This window comes from Haliaeetus leucocephalus, unplaced genomic scaffold (assembly GCF_000737465.1).
Source record: "Haliaeetus leucocephalus isolate CR32 unplaced genomic scaffold, Haliaeetus_leucocephalus-4.0 Scaffold495, whole genome shotgun sequence".
Taxonomy (NCBI): domain Eukaryota; kingdom Metazoa; phylum Chordata; class Aves; order Accipitriformes; family Accipitridae; genus Haliaeetus; species Haliaeetus leucocephalus.
In genome coordinates, this window is record NW_010972931.1 from 7,381,329 (window position 1) to 7,396,249 (window position 14,921).

General features: G+C 42.6%; 1 protein-coding gene across 1 annotated transcript in view; it reads left to right on the forward strand.

Annotated features, from left to right (window-relative positions):
* The first annotated feature begins 413 nt into the window (after positions 1-413).
* The window catches only part of AFF3 (AF4/FMR2 family, member 3), a 312,420-nt gene continuing 297,912 nt past the window's right edge, over positions 414-14,921 (forward strand). Inside the window, exons 1-2 of the mRNA XM_010575812.1 lie at positions 414-486; positions 1,452-1,485. Of these exons, the coding sequence (XP_010574114.1) occupies positions 414-486; positions 1,452-1,485 (107 nt within the window). The remainder of the gene's footprint in view (positions 487-1,451; positions 1,486-14,921) is intronic.

Consider the following 14,921-nt stretch of genomic DNA (forward strand, 5'->3'; position numbering starts at 1 on the left):
CTTCCTTTACCCCCACCTCTGCATTCATCTGAGAGGAAAAGGACCTCAGCCCTGTAAGGCTGGGTGACTGATTTTATAAAAATGAAAACATTTCCCTCTTTACTTTCTCTGGCAAATGAGCCTTCTTTACCATCATGATATGGGCTGCATAGAAATGAAGCTGGGGACTTTACTGGACTGTAAATCACTGCACTTGCGTTTAAATAAGGAGTATATTTAGAGCAAAGATGCTAGCATGATTTCAATAAAGAAAGTGTTTGAGGTATTACTAGACCCTACTGAGTTACAGTTGCGCATCTCCCTAGGACTTTCACACAGTGGTTTTCTGTGCCAATTCAGGACACTGCCTTTAAGGTAATTAGCAATTCTGAGCAAAGTTGGAGGGAATTCATGTTTTTCTTCGGCTGGGCGACATGCTTATCAAGTCAGCTACCTCCAGTCTGATACAGCAGGCTGCCAACAGACTTGTCACAATTTACGAAGAGGGTTTGTGGTGGAGATGGAAAGTATAATGAAAACCACATCCACCAATTAAACACCTACATTTCCTTTTAGAGTCCAAACAATGGACGGCTTTCCTTTTGCAAAAGAGATTTCTCAAATCAAAGCAACTCATAGAAGAAATATAAATTAGGAAGGAAGCTTTGAGTAGATCTTTAATGAGTTTCTGGCGAAATGACATAGTGAGGCGTGACACATTCATGAATATGATCTACTTGCAAAGATTCAGCTCTCAGCAATCAAGCAAAAGTAATGCAACCAAATATGGGACATGTTCGGGTCAAGTCTTTAGTACACGTGATATCAGTCTTTTCCTGATAGGTAGAGCACACCTGATGCTTCTCTTAGTGTGTGATACATGGCTTTAACACCAGAAAATTAGCATCAGTTATATTTTTACTCAAGTGACCAAAAACTGACCTACTCTTAATAATGGCAAGACATAGAAAAGGATCTTTGAAAATAACTGTGGACTCGTTAAGCAGAAATAGAAGATGAGGTAGAGCCTGGATATGACACATTTGGCAGTATGGCAGCTAGAGGGGTAGCAACAGGAGCTTGGAGAGCTATTTTCTCTGAAGGAAATCGTTGGCATCAAAATATTTCATTCCAAGGACACAGAACAGAACAGACACTTCAGAGAAAGGGTGTCAAAATTAATTTTACATAATTTTACTGACAATGCTTAATTACCATAGAGTTGATATGGGCCAGATGCATTGAAAGACATTACAAAAATACACTGGGTGATGATAAAAACAAATGATATTATTATTATTATTAACATTGGGGTTGTATTTACTCAAGTGATGCTCTGTGATATTTGGCACCAGTTGCACTGAACGTCTCGTCAGTAGGTCTGTAAGCAGTTCATAGGTCTGTAAGCAGTTCAGCTGTGTTCGTAGGGAACAATATCTGTGTTCATCAGCTTTGTCCCATGTTTCTTTCAGGAGGCAAGACTATCCGTTTTGGGCTGAGCATGATGTGAGTAACAGCTATGCTTCTCCTCGATGAAAGCCTACTGGGCTGCTTGGTGCTTCAGTCTTTGTTAGCCCGGGGGTCTCTGCCCCGCTGTGCTGTGTACACATGCCCAAAGCTTCCTGGAGGATGTGGGCCAGGTGAACCTTTTTTTGTGGGCACGGGCACCTGACAAGCTTAAAAGGAGAGGGGTGGAACCAGACTTATCTGTAAGACTGTATTTTCTAAGCACCACAGAAAGTCAGTAGATTGCTCATTGTACGGTACTTCATACAGTGATGCATCTAAACCTGAAGTCTGTAATCTAAGGTGTGTGGTTACTGAGAAAGTCAGTCAGTTAAGGCAAGAGACATAGTTTTATTGCTTATGGGGAGTACAGACTAAGGGAGCACAGAAGAATCTTAGGTCTCCAGTGTAAAGAAAAAGCAAGCAGCTCTGGAAGGTCAAAGTACAGCAAGTAATCCACAAAGGATGCTTGTTAGCAGGCTGGAGACATACCTAGAATGGAAGCTGAATGCGATACTAATGTACTAGCTGCCTATCTATCCGAACCACTAAAAATCACTTGCATTATATCTGTCGTTTAATATGCCTAATGATTGCCACATCAGCCAGAAATTCCTCTGAGTTACTTGGAGACTGGATTTGATTTTGTTCGTTGAACCAGGCAGTGCAAGTTTATGCCAGGAGATTAATTTAGCTGGTTGTGTGCCACCAAAGCAGATACTTCAGTCTTTACAGCTCTTAAGCAAGGTGCAACATAATGGTTTATGTGCACAGTTGAGGCAGAATTAACATAGCAAAACCCACAATCCAGAAACCCCACACAACCCAGCTAGGCACCCAAGATGCCCTTGTTTTGTGGCAGAAGCACACTTCGACATTATCTCCAGCTTTGCTAGTGCATATGTCTAGAGGCAATTTGGGGATTAGCAGACTCGATAGCCTAGTACATAAGGGCGTGGAGAAGTCCAAGATATGCTGTGGCCACACAGTGTCTGTACTCCTTTCTCGTCACGCATTATACAGCTTTGGGATGACGGCACCCAGGGAGGTGAGGGCTGAAACTCAGGACTCCCCCTTTTCCAGCTGAGTGTTTCAGCCACTTTCCTCCTAGTCCCATGATCCCTCCATTCCCAGATCCGTGCTGGGGTCAAGCTCCAGGAAGAGTGGTGAAGGGCTTGTCACCCAAAAAAGCCTTTGGCCTAATAAGTAGTGCATGTTCCTTAAGACTGAATCTATGGATGTGAACCCCATGCTGGGGATATACTTGGATCTGGACTTCCCATTTTCTTATGTGGGTGTTTTAACCACTAGGATGTTATCGAAACAGTATGCTTGGCTGTGTCCTTTGGTTTTCTTTTCAAAGGTGTGCTCCTGTTGTCTGACCTAAGTGCCCAAGAGGACACATGGATGGGACTCAGGCTTTCCTGAGTTCTGCTTTCATGGTGGAGTCTAATCACAGCAAAACCATAAGTTCTCTGACATTTTCCTTTGGCAGGCATAGGGTTTGGCTCCCAGCGTAACCTCTGGGTATGGTGAAGCTGGTTGTTGGGTGCCGGCTTCTCCCCATCCTCGGTACGGGGAGCTTTGGCACCCAACACAGCACTGTGAGATCCATTTTGGGAGCTGGGTGCCTAACTCTGCACCCAGCTGTGCAGCTTGTCCCTGTACCGAAGTCTTTTAAGAGAAGGTTTAGATCTTAATGTCATTACATTTATTAAGTTTAATGTTATCCCACCAGATTAACTGAAGCCAGCTGCTTCTTGCTAGCGAGGAGTGGTAAATGTTATTTCAGAGGAGACAGGAACATTTGTCCTATCTTTTAGTTTTTCAGAGAAAGCATGTTTGCATGGAAAATATACCCAGTTTTGTTGTTAATGCCAAGATGGTCTAAAAAGACAGAAGATAATTCTCATCTAATCTAATCTATTTAGAGTATTTCTGGAGAGCCCATTACTGGGGTCTGAGTGACAAATGAAGGTCTGGATTGCACCTGCCAGGTATGTGCCTGGGGAAAAGGCATGTGCAGCGCATAAGGGTAAAGGCATGCATGTCCTCATGCTCTCATGCAGGAACTATCCTCTATTCAGCATTTTCTGGTGAGACGTGTAATAATTCCCAGTAGACAGCAGGTCAGATTTCTAAAAGTATATCAGTAACTGTGGGCTTGCCTATATGTGAGCAAGCAAAATACATGAGGATGTAAACTGAGTAGCCTGCTGTACAGTCTGCAGGGTGCTGGCATTGGTATGTGGAAAATTACACACATATGTGCTGTTATTTAACTGAATTTGCTTGTATAGGTTTAAAATATAGCTAATGTAATGCCCATACCAAATTCTAGGCATTTCACGTAAGAATGAGAAGTGCCGCTATATAGTAGAGCAGTCAAAATTAGCGGCTTCTATCCAAATTTTGAAGATAGCCTTTATCTGTAATTGGCAACTTCTGTCGTACTCCTCGACCTGGTGCAGACATGAGCGTGATGCACAGATTTTGGTGTTAGCAGTAGCAGATGATTTCCTTCCAGAAAGAAGACGGGGACAAATAAGCATCCTGTTCTGTTCCCGTCGGCAGGAACATCTCTAGCTGTTCCTGCTGCTGTCGCTCTTTCCTCGGGGCCACTCACACTAAACAGCACCGAGCAAACAGTATGAGATTTCACACCTAAGGCTTCATCTGTTCCTCTGCAACCACCTCTGGGCTGTCACAGCAAAGTCTCTAGCTGGTCCACCTTTCTGCTCCCCCCGTCAGTCTTTTACGTAAGCTCCGTCGACCGTGAAGGGCTAGGACCAAGCCTAGGACTATGCTGTGGTGATCAGCTGTGGCCACAGGGGAAATGGAGGATGCGGTGTGCAGGATTCCCTGCGTGTGGCGGAGAGTGGGAAGGCGACAGTGGGAAATGAGGGTTGCTTAAGGCCAGGCCACCGCGTAACTGCCTCGGAGAGGCTGGCAACCTGCCCTCAAGGGAGATGCTGACAGCTCCTCACAGCAAACGAGCTCAGCTCCTCTCCTGCTGCCACTGACCATGCAGGAACGGCACGGTTACAGAAAGGGGTTTATTCAGGGGCAGGAGAAAGAAAAGAGGCTCCCCACACCCTTCAGGATGCTGGCAAGTGTCACCCGTCTGACAAACAGAGAAAACGTGGGAGCGAGGGGGGCTTCAGCTTTTACACCTCATCCCTGCTCTCCTCAGGCTGGCGGGCGGGAGGAGAGGATGGCTGCCTGCCGAAGGCTAGTCGCCCCTCGTGTCCCTCAGCTATTTGGTCCCAGCAAAAATGAGAGTTTCACAGGGGCGGGTGGCTGGAGCTCGGTGGAGAATCTCGCCCGTTGCTGACGTGCTGCAGTGTGCCCCTCGCCTCCCACCCCCAGTATTCGGTATTTTCTCCTCAGCGAGAAGCAGGTAGGGAGCTGGGCAGCTGCAGAGCTTCCTCCTGGAGCTTTGTGCTGTCAGAGGGCTTCTTCGTGCGGCAACCTTTTTTAGCTGGATGTGTCTGGTCTCTCTGAGTACACGGCAAAATAGGGAATCTGGCTGTTCGCATGTATCCTCCCTAGACCCCAGCCTGCATTCATGGACGCCGGTTATTTCTGGAACCGGGTACGGTGCAACATGTATACATTAGCAAAATCAAGTCCTTATGCTGTTCAGGAAAATTTGGCTCTGAACTGTGGAGCTAAAAAAGCTATCTGTCTGAGCTACTTAGAATACTGCACAGTTTTTGCCAGCTGAATAAAACCAATAGCATTTCTATGAACAGAAAGCTTTTGACAACAGTCTTTGAATTATGAGTGGCAAGAACCATTCTCTTCATTTTTAACTTCTAACCCATGATGTATAACGTAACCCTCATTTGAGGATAAGAGGTTCGTATCTTATTGACTTGGCTTTAAATTGCATTTCATTGTATTAAAGAGTATCTGTCCTTTTTTTTTTCTGTGGAGCGAGATACACTGTAATGTATGAAATATTTGACTTTCACGTAGCTGTAAGGCTAGACTTTGGAAAACATTCAGCTGCAAAGCTAAGATGGTATTTAGTGAAAACATCCCAGAAAATTATGATTTTACAATTACCTTATTGGTAGTTTGATTTTAATGTAGTTTTGCTGATAGCTACCTTTGTACTTAAGGAATGTAAATTAATTAGACATACTGCTTCATCTACTCAGAAGCCAGGAGAAAAGCTGAGCTAATAGCTATGGGAGTGCTGTACCAATTTGAGACTGAGGCTAAAATGACATGATAGAGGGAGAGGTTAGTCCTCTCCCAAGGTTGTCACTCCTGGTCACATTTTAATGTGAATTTATTGGACTGAAAGAGGTTAAAGAGGTAATTCTGCACAAGAAGAGAGAAATTTCTAACATAAAGTGGAACTCATCAATAGTCCTGGTGTCTATGGGGAGTTGTCAGATTCCATAATATTAACCATGTAATTAACAGGATATATAAAGTGATGTGCTTTCAAATAATTTATATTTCAGATGCCTTTCGATGTGCTAATAATACCTCTCTTTTTTTCCTTCAGTCTCTTGGAATCACTGCATTCCTTTTTTTTTCCCCTGTCTGTATAAAAACCCTTCACATCTATCAGAGAGTTCTAACTAGTGCTCATTCCCAAGGGTGACTTAATGGACAAAGTATGGATAAATCCACATGACAAATCCACTTTACAATATGGCACAGCTGGCATTCTCTGCTCAAGTTCAGCTCACAAATAAACTTATACGGAAACTGCATCAATGCAGAGTGCAGGTCAGTGCATATTGCTTCGTTGTGTCCTGGAAATGACTTCTCATATGGGTGGTGGTGATGCACCAACTTCTGCATCTCCTTTTCAGATGAGTCGAGGTGTGAGGGGCCATTTGCAGAGTACTTTGCAAGAGAGTATGCGCTTGTTGTTGGCATTTTTGTTGTTTTTCAAAACCTCGTTTTTCCATCTTTAGTGATTGGGCTTTGAATACTTATAGGGTCTAACTGACAATTGCTAGAACTCAGTTTTATTGCTATTATTATTGGTTTTATTATTATTAATATTTTTTTAATATCGGTCATCTAGTTAGGGGAAAAAAGCTTCCCTGAGTGGTGGATTTATGAAAACTAGACCATAGTTTTGTGCCTTGTAACCCAGCAGCCCCACTGCATAAACTTTTTGCCAGGGATTGCATCTCCCTTACGCTCGTCTTCGCTGACCTGGGGAGAAAACACCAGCAGCTGGGGCGGTTTCAGAGCTGTGCCTGAACTGAACGGTGCTCGCACGCTGACGGACGGCTGGCTGTCGTCTGCTGGCATGGATAGAGCACCAAGTTATTAGCACTGCGTAAACAGCTGCTGATTTTCAGTAGGACTTTTTTGAAACCTCTGTCAGATTTGGCTGAAATCGATTAGCAGGTTCAAAGTAACAGCCGGGGAAGAGGGAGTAGATGATGGGGAGACAACACGGTCTGACGCTTTGTTTTCCAAGGAAGCCCCGCTGACCAGGCAATACATAGCGATCTGTGCAACAGACCTGGGTTAAAAAGAAATAGTAATTAAAAAAAAAAAAAAATCTTTCGTGTTTCAAAACTGTATTTACTTGGTAGATGGGAAAAAAAGTGCAGGTTGAGTATCTGGCGTGGAGCCCAAAACACATACTTGCCGGAAATTTCCTGCTGGACTAAATGAGGTCTTTGAGGAACGGCCGTGGGGGAGGTAGCTGCAGTCTGTGAAGGGCAGTCGCTGTGCCTGCGCTGGTCCCGTTGCAGCATCTTGCACCAGAAGAATCCCGACCTGTGGTAGTTACAGCTAAAATGATATAAAACTACAAAAATTTGAAGGAGAAAGGAGGCTGAAGCCTGGACCTCAGTCCGAGACAGGTCCACTTTCGCAATGCATATTCAGCAGCATGACAAGGGCCAACCCAAAATCTATACCCACAAACCCCACATGTCGGAATGTAACATACTGGATTTATAAGCTGACTTGGCTGCTGGATAGTCTGATGATTACGTTTCACTGTGATTTAAGAGGAAAATGCCTGGTCTAGTTGCAGGACGCTGGCCTAAACGTAGACCTATGTAGGAACATGTGTCTGCTTAGTGGTATCTGAAGGGTTTCAAGCTAGTTTGCCCTGCTATATGTAAGTAGCATATGGGGAAAAATACCATTTCCATGCTCACTTACCATAGTAGAAACATTTTTCTGTTATATCCTTAATACATATAACTGATAAACATAACGTAATGGCATTTTAGACATATTCTAATAACTGAGTGTATTTCTATCAAACATTGTCAAAGAGCAGTATTTTATAGTAACATTTGCAGCTTATCAGAAATTGAAGCGTTTTCTCCTCCTATGCCTTGGCCATACCATTGTGAAAATTCACTAATACAATCACTTACAGCAACTGAACAATAAAACATTTCCAGTCAGGCTACAAGTTCATTTTATAATAATTTAAAACTGCCCGTTACAACCAATAACTTTGGTGCTGGAAACCAGTACAGCAGTTATAAAGTCCTGGTTTTATCACAGCCATGAACACGCAAGTGACCTGGGGCATAAAATTACTGCTCAAAAGAAAATGATCTATCTCCAGAAAATGCTCAGATATCTACTTATAACAATTACAACAATGATGATTTCACATCTGTTAGGCAGACAGTTTTAATCTGTAAAAGGTTAAGTATTTGACAGTTACTTGTTCTCACATACAGATTAGCTGCTTGAAGGTTTAACCTTTAGATGTACTTAAGCAACTACTCTTTAAAATTTATTGTGTAAAACCACCCAAATAAAAATGCTCTCATCACTTGTAACTAAAGAATACAGAAGGTCCAGGGTATTTTTCACTCCCTTCTTACCAAATTGCTCAGCTGGCTTTGCTTCTTCCTTTGTGCCTGAAAATATTTACAAGCACGCCACTTTAATTTCGACAGGCACCGCTTCGTAATTAGAGGATAAAAGGAGGATTCTGCGATTAAATGTGTGGAATCAGTTATTTTGAGTCAATAAAGGAGTCTGCTGAAGAACATGATTATTCCTACACATTGAAGTGCCCTGAAAAGCTGGGGAAGGGGAGAGGGAAAGAGGGGATGAATCTTCATGTGGCTTTTGTACTTCCCTGGGAGTGGAGGCAGGGGAGTTATTTATGTAGTAGCAGAAAGATCTCCAGATTTCTGTAGGCTTTTATTAACACTTCCTAAGTATTATGAAACATGGGATGTTTTAAACCTCTCACATGGAAATGAATTAAATTAAAAACTACCATGTGGAACTCAGGTGTTGAGGTTTTTTTCTTGTCAGGCTGGCATTTACCCAGCTATGGTGTGTCGGTGGGAAGGGCTTTCTCATTCACAGAAACACGGCTGCCCAGCCCTCACTTCTTCCTTGAGTAGGCATATCGCACTATCTCAGTCTTCCCTCCATGCTTCTCACAGTCATGAACTTGTTCTCCTGAAACGGCCAGAATTTGGGTCCCCAAATGGGATCTAAATGGCCTTGGTTGCATTGCAGGGACAGTTTTTATGGAAAAGAACCACCTTCCTGAACAAGGTTTGCAACACATTGGGCACAAATATATGATTCTTTCTTGTATCAGGCACATACATGCTCTGTATCTGTGATTTTTGGGGGGGTGTGGAAGGAGGAGACAAACCCTTCTTGTGGAGAGCACATGGCTTTCCCTTTTTTCCCTGCACGGAGTGCCGTGACCCGGAGCACAGGGAAGGCAGGTTACCTCCGTGGTGGGAATGCACAAAGGCTCGTGCTTACTGCAGAGAGGTCGGTTGAGGTATGTGTTGGGTAAGTGTGTGCTCCGTATAGGAAGCGGTCGTGGTGGGCATACAGCTCATGGCATGGAAGCAAACCCCAGCACACACACTGGGCAGGAGCTGTGTTGCTCTACAGACCTGCTCCTCTCCTCCCCTGCCGCCTACACGTGCTTGTAGACCTCATTTTGGTCATCCGCGCTTGTGGGGACTGGCCCTTGCCTGTGCAAAACCATAGGTAAGGATACCCGCTGGAGGAAATGGAGGAACCTTTTTTTTTTTATTTTTGCAGTGGCATTAACCATTGTGTTTTTATGCCCCACTTACCTTGCGTCATTGTAAATGGGACTGCGGTAGGTCTGCCAGCCCCATAATACTGTAGACCATTTCAAACCCATTAAAGTCTAATGGATATCTAGTGACTGCAAGTGTGATGTGTGCCAATTAGAATATTTAAACTGGGCAATAAAAAGGAGTTAATAAAATCACCTTAGAACTTGAAAATATGATTGAAGGTAGTGCACTGTTTTTTCTTCAGGTGTTTGAACAATAAGATAGTTTTTAAAACAATTGATCTGTCATTTTTAAAGGTCAAGGAACATGCAGAAATATGTTTTCTTTCCCTATTTTCTCAATATATTTTACTGTATATTTAGCAACCCAGGGAGTCTTTTCCCCCTCACATTATAATAAACTCTTTCAAAACTGATAGCTAGTGGACTCATGTATTTAACTATAGGTTTCATTCCATATATAGTGCAAGAACTTCACTGAAGGTACAGAATGCCAGTGGCATGAATATTTAATAGTTGCACTTTTAAAGTTTTTTCATCCTTCTTTCTCTCTCTGGGATTGCCAAACCCATCTGTCTGGCCTCTAAACCTGTGTACAGCTTTCTAAATTTAAAAATCAAAAAACCCCTTAGTTGCAATTGCAGAATTTTAAGATGAAAGTGGGGAATGCTTACCTTAGTTGTTAACCGAAAAGTAAATAGAACAGTTTATTTTTTGTTCTTTTGGGTTTCTGGTGGTGTGCAGCATATTATATTTCAGTTCAATGTAAGAGATGCAGTTAGTGTGGAGCTACAGGCCAGATGCACACTGGTGTAAATTGGTAGAGCTCCACTGATTTCCATGGAATTAGACCAGTTGGTTGATGGTAGCTATGGCTGTGGCCTACATCTTCATCAGAAATCACGAAATTCATACATTAGCTATAGTTGTCATGTGTGGAAGCTATTATTTAGGTTAATTGAATTAATTAAAATAAATATTTATGTTTTAAGCAAAACAGTTTATGTTCTAATAAGATAACAGACACATTTTACGCATCCTTTTCTTTGCTGGATTTTCTTCCCTACAGATAATGATCTTTCAATCTCTGTTCCATAAATATGCATGTCATGTTCAGGTTTCTATTTAATGCATGCATGAGTAAGTAGTGCTGAATTTGATTAACTTCATTAACGATAAATAATGAAGAATACTATTTTAACTATTTTAGGACAAACACTTACTCACCTGGCTAATGTTACTTGCTTGAGTAACCTTCTTCATCCTAATGGGATTGCACACAGGGGTAAAGTTACTCAGATATGTATGTGTAGGTTCAGTCTTCTATTATGTAGCAACCTTTAGAGCTTTTACTATCTGGCAAGCAATCATTTATATCCTTTTTAAAAAATATTTATGGCTTCTTTGACTAATTGCTTCTTACATGACTTAGAGCCTTTTGCATTGGTACCATTTGTTAAAACACATCCAGAAGCAGGCAGAGCGGAATCATTTTTCAACTTTTTAGTGTCATTTTTATAGACAAATAACACTTGTAAATGATGGATAATAGCCAGCAGAATGCTGTGTTGTATAAAATGAGCATGAATTATATTTGCTGGGAGATAGAAGGTTAACTTGTCTATGAACTAATTGAGGAGCCTCATGGTAAATGCAAAGTGGTGCATGCCCATTATAAACAAGACTTGAACTAGCTAAAAGGGGGATTTAGGTTAATTCAGTATTTCATTTATTCTTTTTGCATGCTACCTGGTGTTTTCTTAAAAAATAAACCCCCAATGCCCTAATGAATCCTAATGAGCCTGTAGAAAGTCCAGAAGGAGAGATGGAGCAGGTGTGTTTAATAAGATGAGATGTTAACCTGTCACAGTCCTGAGGGGGGATCCTGTGCTCCTTCAAGTCCAGTGCAGGCTTGGTCACTTCCATGTGCTGTTTTGACCTGAACATTTGTTTCTTGTCTTGTAAAATACTGCTTACTTGGCCAGTATTTGAAAAAGTCATTACATTTTTTTGTGTTCTGCAGTTCATAGTTTACACTTACGCTGTATTTTATGGCAGAAATCAAAATAACTGCCTTTCCTTTACCCAAGTAATATATGCAGTTGCATTACAAACGTGTGCAACTGAATAACTTTTTTATAGGAGAGTGCTTGGCAGATGCCAGTTAACGTCAAGGGATACAAATGCTCAGTGCCGAGTGATGGCAGGATATACAAATCAATCTGGTTGCAAAATTTTTCTTGCATAAACAGTGCAAGACTGTGACCTAAGAGGACCCTGTGCAAGTGTTTAACTTGATGCACAGGAGGAGTTCCAGTGATTTAGATGGAATTATTCAAGTGTTTTAAATGTGTGTGTTTATGTGTTCATGAAATGGGGGCTACCTGAAGTAAAATCAGAGTTTGGGCTTGCAGGTTCAATGGAGGTCTCTGTATATGTTCTTTCACTCGCCCTCAAAATCCAAATATTATGGTCACTTTCTTTCTTGCTATAGGGGCTGGATCCAATTTATCGGTGCTACCTTGCACTTTGCTGGATGTTGCTGCAGAGCGGAGGTCGTCAACCTTTGGTCTGTCTGCTGATTAGAGACTCTTCAGCTCCTTTTTTTTTGCAGCCTGTTACTTGCAGGCTGTTTACCTACCTCATTGCACTGACTTCTTCAGGTATGAGGATAGAGAAGGCTGTAGACCATCTAAACTGTTCTGATGGTCTACAGCTGGCCTCTGACTCAAGGGTGGTCAGCATCTCCTCCATGACATGATCAAACATGCCTCCAGCACAGCCAAAACAAAGGCATCATTCTTGTGTGACAGCCACGTGCGGCTCCTATAATGGGCTGAGCTTTCTTGCACCGAGGCACATGTAGGGCAGGTGTAACCCATCGCGTGATGGGGATGAGCCATGGGCCTGCTGTACTTGGTGGGAGAGGAGCTGCGTAGAGTCCTCCTGTGCCCACCCGGCTGCAGGGGCAGGCACCGCTTCTATAAACTCGGTCATCACAAGTCCTTCCTCGGGGACTCCGTGCTCTCTGAAGCCCAGCTCAAGCAGGGAGTTTGGGATGACCTCCGGTCTTTAATTCATGTTTCCAGAGAGTTTTCCAGTACTTTGGTAGGGCTAACTCGCCCTTGTGGGTCATTGTAAATACTTAACATTGTATTTACACATCCTGTCTTTAATTTTTGCAATGGTTTCAATTTAACTTTTAAATAAATATTTAGGGTGGGGATAGAAATTAAACAGTTGAGCTCTTGCCAGCATCCATTTTTTTGTCCTTGTTCAAAGGCACTCATGAGACTCAGATGTAAAACTCTGGATAATATCCTTCCAGTTATGGCATCTGGCTTCTTGGCAGCCTCTTTGAGAAGTTGGCAGGCTTGGTGTTGCCTTTAGATCCAAAACTAGCTCTCTGGTAATTTTTTTAAGATGCTTTCTCCTTCTGCTTGTCATTTTTGCTTGCTTTACCTTTGATTCGGAGGAATTCATGCATTATTAATCATTTGATTCCGTGGTGCTTGCCCAGTTTTCCATGCTAGCCAGAATCCTATGGTAAAAAGAGGTTTGTTAATGGTTTTAAGATGGGCACATATATCTATTTTAAAGTGGCCTCCAAGTGTGTGCAAGAATCTGTTGGGGTTTGGTTTTTTTGTTTCTGAGTGAATCAGGAATAAAGGTAATCTTAACTCCACTGGACTAGGGTAGCCTGAATGTTGTGTTTCATTAGCTTCTTTATCACTACAGTAGCACTCAGGTCTATGTTTTTGAAGTGTTAGCTCTTTGGAAGATAGTGTAATAGTTTTAGTAAGAAGTCATTTGTGTAGGGAATATTTGAGTACAGCCAGATATTTCCCCCTTTTTTTTTCCTTGCCATTTCTTTTGGCTTTCAGGATCCCTGTAGACTCTGAGTATATCTTTCAGTCTCTTGTAACTTCCAATTTTCTATATTTTTTTTCCCATGTTGTGCATAATGCACATCTGTGTACGTGCGAGTTGGTGTCTGTGTGTGAGCGTGTGTATGGAGCAGCACTGCCTCGAGGTAGCTAGCGAGCCTGCGGAGGGGAGCATCTTTGTGCACACACACGCTGTGGACTGCTACTGATAGCACCAAGTGGGTGTAGTCCCCGCGCATTGCAAATACTCAGGAAATCAATGTCTTTGTTTAAGTTTGTGCTACCGTGCTGTTCCTCGATGCGCACCCTTTACCCAGGTGGGTCTGTGGGAGATAAATCTGGCATGGCACAGTTTCACCCCAGTCTCGGAGAGAGAAGGGCTTTAAGTCTGTGATATTTCCTTTCCCACCCAGGGAGAAATATTCCCATGCTGAGGTCAGTACTAATTGAAGCCTTTTGCACAACAGCAGCAGGAGCGAGCACCAGGCAGGCTCCCCGGGCAGCAGCCTTGCCTTTCAGATAGTGTCAGATCACAGGCATGGCTTAATGGAGTCATCGCTTATCTGGCAGCCCCGAATTGAGGATGAGTGCATTTCCCCTTCATGCTCTGTGTCTGGGATGCTGGGTTAAAATATTACTACTTTCTACTAGGAGTAATACAGAACATATGACTGTGTCATGTATTATTTGGCTGTTTGTGGTGGTGGGTTTCCACTGGCTGCAATACCTTTGGATCATCCCCCTCTTCTTTCAAAAAAGGCAGTCACATCTCAATCTTTTTTTTTTTTTAGGGGCAAAAGGAATAGAAGAAGAGTGTAAATGCAGTGCTGCATAGCCAGCTTGTTCCCAGCTGCACCAGCAAGGCAGAGTGCCTGGCTGGCTGGGCAGAGCTGGGGCTGATGTGCTGCTCCCCACTAAGCGAGCCTGCATAAAATTACCTGGTGGATATTGGCTGAAAGTAATCAAAAAGCTCTGATCTGGGCCAGCATTGCAAACATTAAGGAAAATACCAGGCTTTTCTGGGGTTTTTTTGTGTCAAAATATGTTGTGGCGGAACAAAAAGAATTAGACCAGGGTGAATGTTTGGTTGCTCTTAGTCAATTGTTGCACATAAGAAAACCCCTTTTGGGGGATCCATATTGAATAAGCCTAAAAAGAGCCAGCCCACAGTTAAAAGAAGGTGTATGTCAGAGGGAAAATATTAGAGTGAATCACTATATTTCTCTTATAAATTAAGATTCTTCTGAAGTCTGCTTAATTTAACACCTACAGGCCCCTTTTTAAAAGGTGCATACCTGCTTTGCATGTATATATCCTAGCACTTAAGAACTCAGATTCATTACAACTGTATGTACCATACAGGTACCTGTAAGTGTATTACTGACTTAAACAAAATAATGCAACCAGCATTATTTCAGTTTTCACTGATGATGCCTCTTCCCTGCTGTTGCGAAGAGAGTAACCTAATTACAGAGGCAGTAACAACATACCGTGGTCAACTTTTCATGACA